At 40.2% G+C, this 16,549-nt stretch overlaps 1 protein-coding gene across 1 annotated transcript in view; it reads left to right on the forward strand.

Moving 5' to 3' along the window:
* LOC136877638 (uncharacterized) overlaps positions 1–16,549 on the forward strand; it is a 131,359-nt gene that overhangs the window by 37,369 nt on the left and 77,441 nt on the right. The window contains exon 2 of the mRNA XM_067151831.2: positions 3,123–3,300. Within this exon, the coding sequence (XP_067007932.2) occupies positions 3,135–3,300 (166 nt within the window). The 5' untranslated portion in view covers positions 3,123–3,134. The remainder of the gene's footprint in view (positions 1–3,122; positions 3,301–16,549) is intronic.

The raw sequence follows: 16,549 nt of genomic DNA on the forward strand, positions 1-16,549 counted from the left end.
ATTCCAGTGAGCCAACAGATAGCAGTGATTCCATTAGTGAAATTTGTGCTACACAGTAACTCGTCTCATGTCGTCTCTCGTCTCCCTCACACCAACAATTATTCTATTGTAAGAAAAGTGCACTTTAATTTATTTTACGTTATATTTTGTTTTAGAAATGGTATGCGAATAAATATTTTTGTGTTGTGGACGAATCATCTGCGTTTCAATTGTTTCTTATGGGAAAACCTGCTTTGATATACAAGCACTTTGGATTACAAGCATGTTGCCGGAACGAGTTATGCTCGCAATCCAAGGTTCCACTGTATATTTTGTCACTGACCTCCCTTTAATATTGCTCATATAATTACCCCCACTACTCTCTTCCGTGCTTACCATATTTATAATTATGGGTAAGTGATGCGATTCTCCCCAGCCTTTAACATTTATCCTCTTAATGAGTGGTAATGCCTCCTTAGAACATAATAGTAGAATAATTGCACTACCACCCGTTTCTGTTATAAACGTTACATTACCCCTTTCATCTCCTGGCCACCACCCATTTAAAATATAGAGTTCTTCTCTTCCACATAATTCTAATAGTTTTTTGCCATAGTTATTGCAAACTTTATCTTGACAGATCTTTTTCCAATTATTATTTCCTCAGCCTCTTTTCAATAAACTGGTTTTAAGTCTGCAATCCTCGCATTGAAGTCCCGCATTATTACAATACCTATTTCCTTATGTATATTCTTTAACCTGTTTACTTCTAATGCTAACTCTGTGAAGAATTTCTTGTTTGCCAATGTCGAGCCCTCGGGAGGATTGTATACAAAACCGAGACATAGATTAACATCCCTCTTCTGTTTTACCCTTGTTTTCACCCAAAGTATTTCTATATTTCATTCTATTTATTCAATTTTCTCCTTTTTCTTCTTCCCTTATCAAGGTTAATATACCACCGGGAAATTACCTTTACGAGCATTCCTGCCCCTTGCCTTGATATACATTTTAAAACCTTCAATATGTACTTCATATCTCGGTGCTATCCAATTCTCAACAAAGGGTAATGATATGCATTTTTGCCATTGACAGTTTCACCTGTTCATTTCCTAACTTGTTCAAAAAAACCTTCAATGTTGACCATACCAATATTCCATTCTAGCTATTCCTTACTTTTACCCTAAGACAGGTTACTTGTCTTACTTCTAGTTATTCTCTTTTTCTCCAGTTCTAGAATACTATCCTCTGGTGAAGTAATAATTTCTTTGTCTAAATTGTCTTTCTGTCCTTTGCCCTTTTTGACCCAGAAGTCTATTACACTCAAGGATTTACATTTCCCAGCCAAAGTCTTTGTTCTGTCATCAGACAGGCTGCTGCTCCCTGGATTCGTGTTGACTTGACAGTCGGCTAGTTTTCCATCCTCCTCTACTATGTGTTCGTCACTCTGCAGTCTTCTGTTCTTCTGTAGAGTATGAAGGTCACTGTTGTCATCAGATTGTACGTTATCAGCCACGGTACAGGTAGCTGGCTGGCACATTCCTTGCTCTACAGACGGTTGCACTTCATGGTGCGATGAACTCGCCTGTCTATCCATTTCCCGTAGTTGTGCAATTGACCAAGTACGCGACCAGTTACTGTCACCTACTATAAGACGTTTGCCTCTTATGTATGCTTTTAGTCCATAGTTCCTAGCTTTTACTAGATGAAATTACAAGACTCTCTGTTCCATGACTGACTTTTTATCCATCTCTCTTCTCACCCAAATCCTTTCTCGTTTTAAGTTGTTCCCATTGAGGATAATTTTGTTCGCCTTCAGAGCCAAAATCAACTTAACTTTAATAGGTCTTTTCCCTTTGACTCTCCCCAGTCTATAAATTTCATCAGTATCTTCTTCTTTACAGTTTATATGATTATTTATAATATCCAACACTTTACTCGTTAGATCATTCAAATCCTCCTTTTCGTTCTCCGGAATGCCGTATATGAAAATATTTTTCCTCTTTGCGTCCTGGATAGTCATTTTCTGTTGCTACTTTAATTTTTCCATTTCCCCCCTCAAACACCTTCACTTTTGACATCAATAATTCTATTTCCCTAGAGTTTTCCACCACCTTTTCTGTCATAATTCTTATCTCTTCCTTTATACAGTCTTTCATTTCTGTCATATTATTTCTCAACTCGCGAATTAGCTCCCTCGTTTGCTCAATCTGGCAAGCATCTTTGACTATTTCCCTAATCTTTTCTATGTCCTACCAGCTCAATGATCCCATTGGGCCAGGGTTCACTTCTACACCTCCTATTATCAGAAGAATTGCCACTACTGCTGCCACCATCATAGTTCCCTCGAGCTCAGATTGTCGTAGGTGCACCTTATCACTTGCTGTACACACACATCGCCCTATGGCCGCGCGATATTGCTCTACAGCAATATTCATTCTTCTCGCTCAGCACCGACTGAACAATACAACCTCTCGCTTCGCTAGCTCGATTACAACTGCTCTTTCTGAATTGAGACTAGATAATAAGACCTTGAATCTACTAAAGGCTACTTTGACAAACACGAAGTCAAAGGTAAAATTCAGAGGGGAACTATCAAAAGCTTTGATATGAGAACAGGTGTTAGGCAACAGGATAGTTTATCCCCTGCGTGCTGGAGAAAATCATTCGTGAACAGGGATAAATTTAGAATGCTGATCAGAACATCCAACACTGTGTCCTGAAATGGGAGGGAAGTGGACTCAGGAAAGGAAAGCAACCCACAGTGCAAAGATGAAAGAACACTGGAATCACATGGTCCAAGGGGGCCGCACCAAAAAAGAAGAAGAAATATCGATTGGAATATAGTTAAGGAGGAATGGTGATGTTTGGATAAAGGAAGATGGAAAGGTGCCATAAACGTCGCAACGCGGTGGGCGCATCCACATTCCTCTACTTGCAACTAGCAGTGTGGTCTCCTTTAGTTCCACACTTCTCTCCCTCTTATTCTCTTGCCCTCAATTATTCAACCTGATCCCACCACCTGAGCTGGTGGTAGAGTTTATTCCCAGGTCCGCCTTATTTCGTCATTCAGTGTACCCTCTTACCATTGTTCTGAGTTGTTTGTACCACACAGTATTCTGTACATACCCTTTCTGTTTCAGCTACCTGAAGAAATGTCTGATGCAAGTTATTCGACTGCATTTGCCCATTTAGTCCTTGCTGGATCGTCAGTTTGGACCTACAGATTGTTGGGTTCTGGAGCTGTTAGGAATTATCAGTGGGCTTATGGAACTCTTGGTCTGTTATTTGTCAACTCCTGTTTTGGTGTTATGAGATTTGGTAAGTTGAATTTATCCTTCGGATTGGTGATGCCAACTAACTTGTATAGAACAGCAGCAACATAATTGGAGAGCTCTTTTTCAAACTTGACCAAGGCCTTGCCCCACCAGCTAGGTAACCTGTACCAACCCAGCTGATCGGCAGTAATACTGCCCAGTACAAGAGAATTAAATCAGGAAGCGTCACACATCACTACACACCCAGAATTAAATAAAAAAAAGGAAAACAGATTACAACTTACCTCCAGGTGGTAGAAAACAATAGAAAACTGGTGGATCAAGTTATTAACCTGTCAGTGTGTCAAATTGTTTTGAGCAGAAACAAGACAAAATTTCCTTTTATCCAAGAAAAATATAATTCATAAGCTCAAAAGGGAATTAACAGATAAAATAAATTACAGATCATCCTCGAAGATTTAACAAGATAAAATATAGGTTACCTGAACTAAAATTCAATCAGTTTGAAATAGGATATGAATCAAATTATCTTTAAAACAACAGATTAAATTAAATTAAATTAACTTGTTTAAATCCACAGTAAAAGGCCAATGGAATTCAAGTTGAACTGAAAACTTTAATTAAAGGAAATTAAATTAAATACCGCCGGTTGGTAAGAAAGGAATTAAATAAATGAAAAGGTACAAATAAACCTTTAGGTTACCTTTGCAACAACCACAAATCACTTCTAAATGGAGAAATTACACCTTTAAAATTACCCAATGGCCATTAGTAGGGATTTGAAATTACAACCTTTATCAACCTTTCGAATTACACCTTGAGAGATATTTTCTTACTTTCTCGAAATTCTCCTTTTTCTGGGAGGTCCAGCACAGGATATCAGATCTTTTTGTAAAATACACAAAGGGAAAGGAAAAATCCCAGCAACACAAACGGCGGAACGAAAGGAAATGAGCGTAAATGTGCTCCAAAAATTAAATCAATCACATCCAACACGTGTTACATCAAAACCACAGAGCAATATCACAAGGTGCTGTCCACCATATTAAAGCATGATTATCTCATCCCGAAAAACAATTATCACCACCACGGATACCATAACTAATTGTTATACATGGCAAGGACCAATCTCGTGGGTGGACCAACAATGGTAGGAAAAAACTGAGACAGATAAGCAACAACCATCCGCAAAACACACGCCCGAACAAAGGTGAAATAAGGTAATTAAATTAAAGGAACAAGAAACAAATTTAATACGAAAGATATCCCACCCTGATAATCTTTACTGGAACTCCCATGTATTAACCCAGTTTTAAAACCAAAATATTTGAAACAGAAATAACATCAAAAGCTGGTAATAATAATAATAATAATAATAATAATTAGAATTTCCCATTTCTTACATTTCTTTACAATTTTGCCTAGTAACTATTTAAATTCCATATTATGAAAGATTACACACTAGGGGTATAAATAAGCAAAACTAATACATTTTCAACCCGATGGTAGACGTACCGAATGTTCATTAAATTTTCACAAGAAAGTTTATCATGATTTTCCGCCGCACACCACCAGTTTTATGATAGCAGGCTCTCTTCAAAGAAATCACAGAAGTAGTTTCACTCCGGGTGAAAAATACAAGGTAATTTTAAAAATATGGACTTACATTTTGGTTGCTCCAGCAGTAGAAAAGTTTCAAACATGGCCAAGAAATGTTAGCTTACCAGACCAAGATCACCAAAAATAGAAGATAAACACAAATCTTCTTTGTGAGGATGAAAACAGAAACCACCTGAGGGTTTTTGGAGCACAACGCTCCTTCTACTTGAAATTAACCATAATCCATGCCGCAACTCCAATATATAACGCAGCGACTCAAACACAAAGTCTTCTCTCCATGATGGGAACTTGCCGAGTACAAGCCTTCGCTTCCCTCTCTCCTTGGGGTCGACAGTTTCCAAAATGGCCGACTCAAGCGTTTTGATTGGCCAGAGCAAGACGAAGAAGAAGAGCGTCAAATAGTTGCCACTATAGCCATAAGATACCAGTAACAATCAGAGCTTACAAGCGCTCACAGAATTAAACATCACAAGTAAATGTGAGAACACAGTTTAAGTTGTAGAATAATTGACACAAATTTCTATGCTGTAACAGCCCATGCCAAAATGTAGATGTAGAGGAGACTAATACGAAACCCCGGTTTCAGCCTTTACTTTTTATATTCTTGGAAAACAATCATTGAGAGTATTTTGATCAGTAAAGTATTAATAATTTTATTATAGATAATATTTATAACCATAAGTGTGTAGTGGTTCATGGTGTGTGTACTGGGTAGTCACGTCCTAGTTCATGAACCATGGGCAATGGTTGAGTGGCCTAGTGAGTGGTCCTGAGAGTCGGGATATCAGTTGCTATGGAATGGGAGTGGGCATTTTGGACATATTCTGAGTCATGCCCCTCCTTGTGCTCAAGCGGCTAGGACTATACAATCCACCCTTGGTCCATAACCTGTTAGAGGAGAGATCCTCACTTGGACTATGTGTAAGTAGGGCAGCATCCTGCTTCATGAATTTACCGAGCTCAGAACATTTTAAGCAAGCCTCGGACCTATGGGAGTAACGGAGTCCCATCCCATTTGACAGGCGAGGGACTCCTTGGAAACAACTTGGCGAACCAAATCGAATTCGATGGGGAGCTATCAATATGAATGGGGCTTATGCAAGAAAGAAACTAGAACTGGCTGAGTCAGCAAAGAGGATCCATCTGGATGTGCTAGGAGTAAGTGATATTCGGGAAAGGGAGATAATGAGGAAGAGATAGGAGATTATAAAGTGTACTTGACAGGTGTTAGAAAGGGAAGGGCAGAGTATGGGGTAGGGCTGTTTATCAGGAATATCATTGCACGCAACATAGTTTCTGTTAGGCACGTAAATGAGTGAATGTTGTGGGTAGATTTGTCAGTTGGAGGAATTAGGACGAGAATTGTCTCAGTGTATTCATCATGTGAGGGTGCAGATGAGGATGAAGTTGACAAGTTTTATGAAGCATTGAGTGACATCGTGGTCAGGGTCAACAACAAGGATTGAATAGTGCGAATGGGTGATTTCAATGCGAGAGTTAGGAATAGAACTGAAGGATACGAAAGGGTGATTGGTAAATGTGGGGAAGATATGGAAGTTAATAGGAATGGGAAGCGTTTGCTGGACTTCTGTGCTAGTAAGGGTTTAGCAGTTAAGAATACATTCTTCAAGCATAAGACTGTTCACTGCTACACATGGGAAGCTAGGGGTACCAGATCCATAATAGACTATATCTTAACAGACTTCGAATTCAGGAAATCTGTTAGGAATGTACGAGTTTTCCAGGGATTTTTTTCGATGATACAGACCACTATCTGATCTGTAGTGAACTAAGGATCTCCAGGTCTAGGATAGAGAAAGTGAAATCTGATTGCAAACGGATAAGGGTAGAAAATCTCCAGGACGAAGAAACTAGACAGAAGTACATGGATATGATTAGTGAGAAGTTTCGAACAGTAGACAGTAAGCAGGTTCAGGATATAAAAAGAGAATGGGTGGCATACAGGGATGCTGTAGTAGAAACAGCATGGGAATACCTAGGAACAACTGTGTGTAAAGATGGGAAAAGGCGAACATCTTGGTGAATGATGAAGTGAGAGCAGGAAGATAGGAAAACTTAAAAGGGTCCACCTTTTCAATACAAAAATGTTATAGTTTATTTATAACATATATTTGCACTTGGAACTAGTTTCGACGCTGTTTGGCGTCATCATCAGTCAAAATGTGGGAAATAGGCCAGCATGTAGGCATTTATATTACACAAGGCGTTACATTAAACAATACATATCTTACAAGGAGATAAAAACAGGGACGAATATAGAAACAAATGAATCGTTGAGAAAGCAAAAGTTATACATATTAAAAATAACCTTAACCACACATCTTGCAGTGCGAAAATATTCGTCTTGAATGATTCCTGAATACAAAACACACGCGCACACATTTCTGAAGAGCCATCCTTTCCACTTTCTCAAGCATAATTTCACCAACATCATTTTCCTCCTCCCCATGAGCTTGGCTGTTCTCCTTGTAAGATATGTATTGTTTAATGTAACGCCTTGTGTAATATAAATGCCTACATGCTGGCCTATTTCCCACATTTTGGCTGATGATGACGCCAAACAGCGTCGAAACTAGTTCCAAGTGCAAATATATGTTATAAATAAACTATAACATTTTTGTATTGAAAAGGTGGACCCTTTTAAGTTTTCCTATCTTCCATTCTCAGTTCAATACGGACAAAAATGAAATTCTTAGATTTAAATGAAGTGAGAGCAGCTTGAAAACGTAAAAAGAAAGCTTATCAGAAATGGCTCCAAACAGGGGCCAAGGCAGACAGGGAATTATACGTAGATGAAAGAAACAGAGCGAAACAAATAGTTATTGAATCCAAACAGAAGTCTTGGGAAGATTTTAGTAATAACCTGGAAAGGCTAGGTCAAGCAGCAAGGAAACCTTTCTGTACAGTAATAAAGAATCTTGGGAAGGGGGGGGGGGAAAAGGAAATGAACAGTGTTTTGAGCAATTCAGGTGAACTCATAATAGATCGCAGGGAATCACTGGAGAGGTGGAGGGAATATTTTGAACTTCTTCTCAACGTAAAAGGAAATCTTCCTGGTTGTGTTGCGAACAGCCAAGCTCATGGGGAGGAGGAAAATGATGTTGGTGAAATTATGCTTGAGAAAGTGGAAAGGATGGTAAATAAATTCCATTGTCATAAAGCAGCAGGAATAGATGAAATTAGCCCTGAAATGGTGAAGTATAGTGGGAAGGCAGGGATAAAATGGCTTCATAGAATAATAAGATTAGCATGAAGTGTTGGACAAAAGCAATAATTGCACCTATCTGTAAGCAAGGGAACAAGAAGGATTGCAACAACTATTCGAGGTATCTCATTGATTCGTGTACCCGGCAAAGTATTCACTGGTATCTTGGAAGGGAGGGTACGATCGGTTGTTGAGAGGAAGTTGGATGAAAACCAGTGTGGTTTCAGACCACAGAAGGGCTGTCAGGATCAGATTTCCAGTATGTGGCAGGTAATTGAAAAATGCTGCGATATGAATAGGCAGTTGTGTTTATGTTTCGTAGATCTAGAGAAAATATTCTAGGAGCAGATGGATGGGGTCCACGAAACCCAGAAGGAACTAGACTACTATTGATCTTTGCTTGAGGAACAACCTTATAATAGGGAACTCATGGTATCAAAAACAAAAAAGCCATAAGGTCACAAGATATGGATGGGATAGAAAAAGTGAATCTCTTGTAGATTACTTCTTGATTGAGAAACAACTACAAAATAGACTGTTAGACGTAAAACTGATTCCTAATGTCTCCCTGGAAAGTGATCATAGACTCCTCATTGGATACTTCAAGTTTAATAAGTTAAAAGAAGTAAGAACCACACAGGTAAAGAAACTCAAGACTTGGAAGCTGAAGGACAATGATAGAATAATAGAGTTCCAAGAAAACTTCAAAACAGTAATACCAAAGATAGATGAAAGAACAGTTGAGGAGGAATGGAAGGATCTGAAAGAAAATCTAGTAATGGTAACTGAGAAGGTATGTGGACGAACCAGTGGCACAAGAAGATGGAAGGAAACTCCATGGTGCAATGACAGAACAAAATATTTCAAGGACTGGACTGGTCGTAATGTGGAACTATACAGGGTTGCTAAAAAACAAGCAAACAAAGTTGTTACAGAAGAACGAGAGAAGTGGTTGAACAAGTGGAGTGATGAATTGAAAGAGGATGTCCATGTAATAAGAAAATGTTATATGGGATGATGAAAAATAGAAAAAGAGATAAAGAACACTCCCAATACCTAAGAGATGGTAATGAAAATCTGATCACTGAAGATGAGAAGATCAAAGAGACTTGGAGGACTTGCTTTGATGAATTGCTAAATGTGAATTGCATGCAGCCTACACAAAAAGACAGTACCGGTACTACCTCCTACAAGTCTGCCTCTGACAACGGGTTAGACTTCACATGGAGTGATGTAGTATATGCCTGGAAATACATCAAAACTGGAAAATCAGCTGGTGCTGATGAAATTAATGGAGAAATGATCAAGGCTATGGGCATTTCTGGAAAACATTGGATCTACAGACTCTTTCGTAAGATCTGGAAAGAAGGGGACATACCAGTCGATTGGAAAACAGGCGTCATAATTCCAATTTTCAAGAAAGGAGATAGAAAGAAATGTTCTAACTATAGAGGCATCACTTTAACATCTCAGGTTGGTAAACTTTATGAAAGAATTATAGAGCGTAAAATCAGACCCCTTATTGAAGAGAACCTCTTCGAAGAACAGTATGGATTCAGGAAGGGGAGAACAATAACTGATTTAATCTTTACAGTCCGTCAGTTAATGGAAAAATACTATGAACACAACTGAGATTTAGCCTTTCTGGATATCAAGAAAGCATTTGATGCTGTGAACAGAGAGAAGGTGTGGGAAACACTGAAGAAAATTGGAATACAGGATGACATGATACACCGGAATTAAAATTTGTATGAAGATACCCGAAGTAAAGTCAAAACACCTGTAGGAATGACTGAAACCTCTGATATAAAATCTGAGTTAAGACAGGGTGGTTTTCTGTCTCCTCTTCTTTTCATCACTGTGATGAACGAGATTCAGAGAAAAGTTCACCAAACCATTGGAGGTAAGAAAATGAAAGTTATCTTGTTCGCGGATATATATGCTTGTGGGGAGACTCTAAAGAAGAACTTCAAGAACAAATAAACTCTTGGACAGAAGCTGCTAAAGAATGTGGACTCATCTTTAGCCAAGAGAAAAGTGAGGTTATGGTCATGAAGAGATACGGACAACCAATGGGACACATTGAAATGGAGGAGAAACAGCTGCAGATGAACCATCAATTCAAATATCTTGGAGGTGTTATCTCTGATACTGGTTTTATAGACAAGGAAATTTCCCATAGAATTCAGGCAGGTAGCAACTTTTACAAAATAGTTAGACATAATATGGAACAAGAAAATACCAACAAAATGTATGAGTCATATATGAAACCTATTATGTACCTATGGTTGCAAAACATAGACCATGAGAAACAAAGATATTAGTAGAATCCAGGCAGCAGAAATGAAATTTGTCCGTAGCATGATCGGTAAAACACGGAGGGACAGAGTCCGTAATGAGGAAATCGGCAAGCAGGCTCAAGTTTTAAGACTGTAGGACAGAATAACAGTGCAACGACTGAGATGGTATGGACATATGCGTCGCATGGGAGATAACATATTACCAAAAGAATATATGATCTAAAACTTTAAGCCAAAAGACCAAGAGGGCGACCAAGACTCGGGTACAAGGACATGGTGAAGATTGACATTCAACAGAGAGGACATACTTTGGAAAGCATTGAAGAAGGAGAGAAGTTCAGAGACTGCAACTGGTGGAGAAGCCTCGTTCGCCAACCCATCGCTTAAGATGGAACGACGTGGGATATGTATGTATGTATCTAGAGAAAGCAAATGACAGGGTACCGAGGGAAAAGATGTTCGCCGTACTGGGGGACTATGGATTTAAGGTAGATTATTAAATCAATCAAAGGCATTTATGTTGACAATTGGGCTTCGGTGAGAATTGATAGTAGAATGAGTTCTTGGTTCAAGGTACTTCCAGGGGTTAGACAAGGCTGTCATCTTTCACCTTTGCTATTCGTAGTTTACATGGATCATCTACTGAAAGGTATAAAATGGCAGGGAAGGATTCAGTTACGTGGAAATGAATGCAGATTGGTGATACAAAGCTAGAACAGGTCAATCATTTCAAGTATTTAGGTTGTGTGTTCTCCCAGGATGGTAATATAGTGAGATCGAATCAAGGTGTCGTAAAGCTAATGCAGTGAGCTTGCAGTCGCGATCAACAGTATTCTGTAAGAAGGAAGTCAGCTCCCAGACGAAACTATCTTTACATCGATCTGTTTTCAGACCAACTTTGCTTGGCGGGAGCGAAAGCTGGGTGGACTCAGGATATCTTATTCATAAGTTAGAAGTAACAGACATGAAAGTAGAGAGAATGATTGCTGGTACAAACAGGTGGGAACAATGGCAGGAGGATACTCTGAGGAGATAAAGGCTAATTTAGGAATGAACTCGATGGATGAAGCTGTATGCATAAACCGGCTTCGGTGGTGGGGTCATGTGAGGCGAATGGAGGAGGATAGGTAAGAGAAGGTAAGAGGGTAAGAGAAGTAGAGGTAGACCAAGACAACGATGGTTAGACTCAGTTTCTAACGATTTAAAGATAAGAGGTATAGAACTAAATGAGGCCATAGCATTAGTTGCACACAGGTGCGGCTTTTCAGGTGAAGTGCCACTTCACCATTTATTTTTACCAGAATGAATTTTTTAAAATTTATTTTTCTTATGACATTTGTTGGTTTTACGGAAAGAAATTTTTTTTTGTACGGCGTTTGGAGCACCAAGAGCTCGCATCACTTGATAAGAACCAGGGGAACTCACAAAAGCGCCGGCTGTCGGCCACCCACAGTACGGCGCGTGAGCTTGAGTGAAGACGGGAGATTCAGCAGCGGGCTCTACCTCCCAAGTGCCGCTTGGCCTTGGCGGTTGCCATGACAACCGTGACGTCATCCGCGTACTTTCCTCATAGCGGAATGTGCAAGTGAAGTTGCCAGAATTGTGGAATATTTTGTCTTCCCTGCGTAATCCTGTGTGAAATACGAGTACTTATGCATCGTGGTTCATTCGTAGTGTTGTGCTATTTTATTTAAACATATATCCTGTTTATTTATTTATTTATTTATTTATTTATTTATTTATTTATTTATTTATTTATTAATTATGCCTTTGTAGGTGGTGAAGTTAGGGCTCTTGGCCCTCTCTTACACTTAACCACTGTAGTGATACATCATTGGGAGCAGAGTTTGATTACATAATATTATATAGTAAATAATAACCTACACGAAAATACATTACACTTTTCTAACTCACATTCATTCGATCTTCCGGTCATACAGGTTAGTCATGACATAGTGTGTATTTTATTAGAAACACCATTTTCACGTTGGAGAAACGAAGATCAGAATGAAGTTCTACGTTTTGGTCGCCCTACTGAATCACTGCAAATTTGTGCTACAAAAAAAGTGAAACATTCCAGTAAATCGTACAATCTTAGTTTCAAACGATCGTGGTTTAAGGAATTTCAATGGTTGTGCTCCTTTCCAGCTCTACATAAGTTGTTTTGTTGGCCCTGCTTGCTTTTTAGCAGTAGAATAACGTATGGAATAAAGAAGGATTTTCAGCCCTTTTGAACATAACACATTCTTTACATAAGCACTCAGACTCTGCAGAACATATAAAGTGCTAGCTAGATTGAAGACTTTGGAAAGAAACCAAAATACGATCTATGATGCCTTGAAGGAAAATGCTAGACTGTATATTGTACAGTTCAATGAAAATGTACGTTTAAATAGGCTTTTCCTTCTGTTGGTTATATAACTTTTTTGGTTTCTAGCGTCAGTAAACAGCTGTGCGTGTAAATGAAAACATGACAAAATGTCCAGCTCTTCCCGAGGGTGCCGCGCTTCCACAATTGTTAGTCTCCTGGTCAGATCTTATCTCTACTTTGCATTGTAGAGCAAAGGCAGTCACATGGTAGCCGCGCTATGACGTTACACAACGCTCCAGTCTGTATACATTTTTGGTCACGTGCTGGATCTTCCGCCAGTCACAGGTACGAGGTACGAGTACAAAACAACCAAAAACGACACATAGTTCCTAAATCTGTCGCTTGAAACAGAACGGGTTATAGCCCTTCACCATACTTTTCAGCCACGAGCCACCACTGGTTGCAAATAGAGGATTGTGACGACGTATAGTTAATTCACAGAGGCTTGCAGACTGAACGCTGAAAGGCATAACAGTCTATAATGATAATGTAATGTATGTATGTATGTATGTAAGTAAGTGTGTAGTGGAGTTTTATTTGTTATTTGGGCAGAAGATAAATGTTAACTAAGTGGGATTTTCCAAGGTTATCAATTTCATTTTTGGTTCCGTATTGAATTAAGATTACATATAATTTAATTAACAAAGTTTTATTCCACCTACTCAATACTTTTCAGTAATTCCAATGCCTATGTATACATTACAATGTGCTGTTAAGGGACTAGTTTCGACACTTTTATTTGTCGATATCCTGTAAAAATATTTTATTGTGATCAATAAAATTATAAAATAAGCTATGTGTGTAATGTATTATGTGCATATACACTGACTGACAGAGCAAATGCAACACCAAGAAGGAGTGGTTCGAAAGGGATGAAAGTTGGGGAAAAAACAAAGATGGCACGGACGAATAATTGATGTTTATTTCAAACCGATATGCAGGTTACACAATGCGCACGGCATCGACTCAGTAGGATGTAGGACCACCGCGAGCGGCGATGCACGCAGAAACACGTCGAGGTACAGAGTCAATAAGAGTGCGGATGGTGTCCTGAGGGATGGTTCTCCATTCTCTGTCAACCATTTGCCACAGTTGGTCGTCCGTACGAGGCTGGGGCAGAGTTTGCAAACGGCGTCCAATGAGATCCCACACGTGTTCGATTGGTGAGAGATCCGGAGAGTACGCTGGCCACGGAAGCATCTGTACACCTCGTAGAGCCTGTTGGGAGATGCGAGCAGTGTGTGGGCGGGCATTATCCTGCTGAAACAGAGCATTGGGCAGCCCCTGAAGGTACGGGAGTGCCACCGGCCGCAGCACATGCTGCATGTAGCGGTGGGCATTTAACGTGCCTTGAATACGCACTAGAGGTGACGTGGAATCATACGCAATAGCGCCCCAAACCATGATGCCGCGTTGTCTAGCGGTAGGGCGCTCCACAGTTACTGCCGGATTTGACCTTTCTCCACGCCGACGCCACACTCGTCTGCGGTGACTATCACTGACAGAACAGAAGCGTGACTCATCGGAGAACACGACGTTCCGCCATTCCCTCATCCAAGTCGCTCTAGCCCGGCACCATGCCAGGCGTGCACGTCTATGCTGTGGAGTCAATGGTAGTCTTCTGAGCGGACGCTGGGAGTGCAGGCCTCCTTCAACCAATCGACGGGAAATTGTTCTGGTCGTTATTGGAACAGCCAGGGTGTCTTGCACATGCTGAAGAATGGCGGTTGACGTGGCGTGCGGGGCTGCCACCGCTTGGCGGCGGATGCGCCGATCCTCGCGTGCTGACGTCACTCGGGCTGCGCCTGGACTCCTCGCACGTGCCACATGTCCCTGTGCCAACCATCTTCGCCACAGGCGCTGCACCGTGGACACATCCCCATAGGTATCGGCTGCGATTTGACGAAGCGACCAACCTGCCCTTCTCAGCCCGATCACCATACCCCTCGTAAAGTCGTCTGTCTGCTGGAAATGCCTCCGTTGACGGCGGCCTGGCATTCTTAGCTATACACGTGTCCTGTGGCACATGACAACACGTTCTACAATGACTGTCGGCTGAGAAATCACGGTACAAAGTGGGCCATTCGCCAACGCCGTGTCCCATTTATCGTTCGCTACGTGCGCAGCACAGCGGCGCATTTCACATCATGAGCATACCTCAGTGACGTCAGTCTACCCTGCAATTGGCATAAAGTTCTGACCACTCCTTCTTGGTGTTGCATTTGCTCTGTCAGTCAGTGTAAAATGGTAAAATGCATGAAATATTATGTGAGATAAAATTGTATTGTGGTACTGATCAGTAGACCAAGTTTACATATATTGCAGTGAGACGATAAATATAGTACCACATCAATTTGTATAATAATGGTTGAAATATTAAATTTTAATTGTATATTAAAATTGCATAATGGTAAAAGTATAAAATGTGGTATGAATATAAAGTCCAGATACTTCTAGTGAATTCTATCGTTCAATTAAATCTTCTGTCAAAATATTGAATATTTGTTATGTACAACATTTGATATAGATGTTGATTCCCATAGGGAATCCATATTTGCCAACCCTTCCGATTTACCCGGAAACTTTCCGGTTTTTAACTCGTCTTCCGATTTTCCGATTTATTTTTACTTCTTCCTATTTTTGACCAATGTAACTTCTAGTACGGCCAATACTCTTCCCCTAGGATAAATTCTTATGTGCTTGTGTAATTTATGAAAACTCATTTTCAAGCGTATTTATTTGCTGCTTTATTTCGTGAGTGTTTCATCCGGCGCATTCGTGTATCGTATTTCCCGCTCACCACAGCAGCGTGTCCGCTTTATACAGCGGGGGATTCGGAGCGGCAATCGTCCTGCAAGCAAGCCAGCAAGCAAGACAGGCTGGCGCGCGCTGGCGACTCAGTTAATCGGGATGAAGGAATGAGTTTATTGTTCGGGCGCTTGTTAATATCGTTTCTATGCGTAATTTCGTGGGAGTTGTAGGCCACTTGTTTTTTCTTGCATTTCTATGCTTTCCCCCACTGCCAAAGTCGTATGTTAATAATGTATGGGACATATTGAATTGTTTTGTATGTGGTAGTTTCGCGTATTTAAGTGCATAATTTTAACGAGTTGAATTTTTTTAAGGGGGTTGTGTCGGTGACAGTTTCAGGTACTTTATTTTCTCGTTATGGCCAAAAAATATAACAAACATTATCTCAAGTGTTCAGAGATGCATATAAATTTCTGTTCATTTTACTACTACCGTATTCTCTCGCGTAATTAACTCCCTTGCATAATTTACGCATCCCAATGTTTTTGGGTCCAAAGTGGAGAAAAAAAATGTTCACATATTTGATGCACCCACAACTTCGAACATCCATCACGCTGCTCCGGATGCGTTTCGAAATAAAATGTCAACTACAGTGCTCAAGAAGCAGGCTTCCTATTGCGAAAGCTGGCAACGTGCTGTTATTAGCCGGCACTAGTTTTACGAGTGTTTCGGTTAGAGGACATCCTGTGATCTCAAAATTGTTTCAGTCCACAGTATTCGAGTAATACTGCATCATACTAACTCGCGATGATCAGTTACGCCGAAAAATACGGGAATAGGGCAGCGGGCAGCAAGTGTTCAATGCCCAAATGAAACTTGCGCTTCAAGCGGCCAACAAGTCTTGCAAAGCATTTCGTGGACCAAAAACGGCAAGTTTCCGCAAGTAGAGGAGGATCTGCTTAAATATATGATCTTGTTACTCAACGTTGGATAAGCCATTTCTCACGAAATGCAGTATTTTACA

Source organism: Anabrus simplex, chromosome 7 (genome assembly GCF_040414725.1).
Source record: "Anabrus simplex isolate iqAnaSimp1 chromosome 7, ASM4041472v1, whole genome shotgun sequence".
Classification (NCBI taxonomy): Eukaryota; Metazoa; Arthropoda; class Insecta; order Orthoptera; family Tettigoniidae; genus Anabrus; species Anabrus simplex.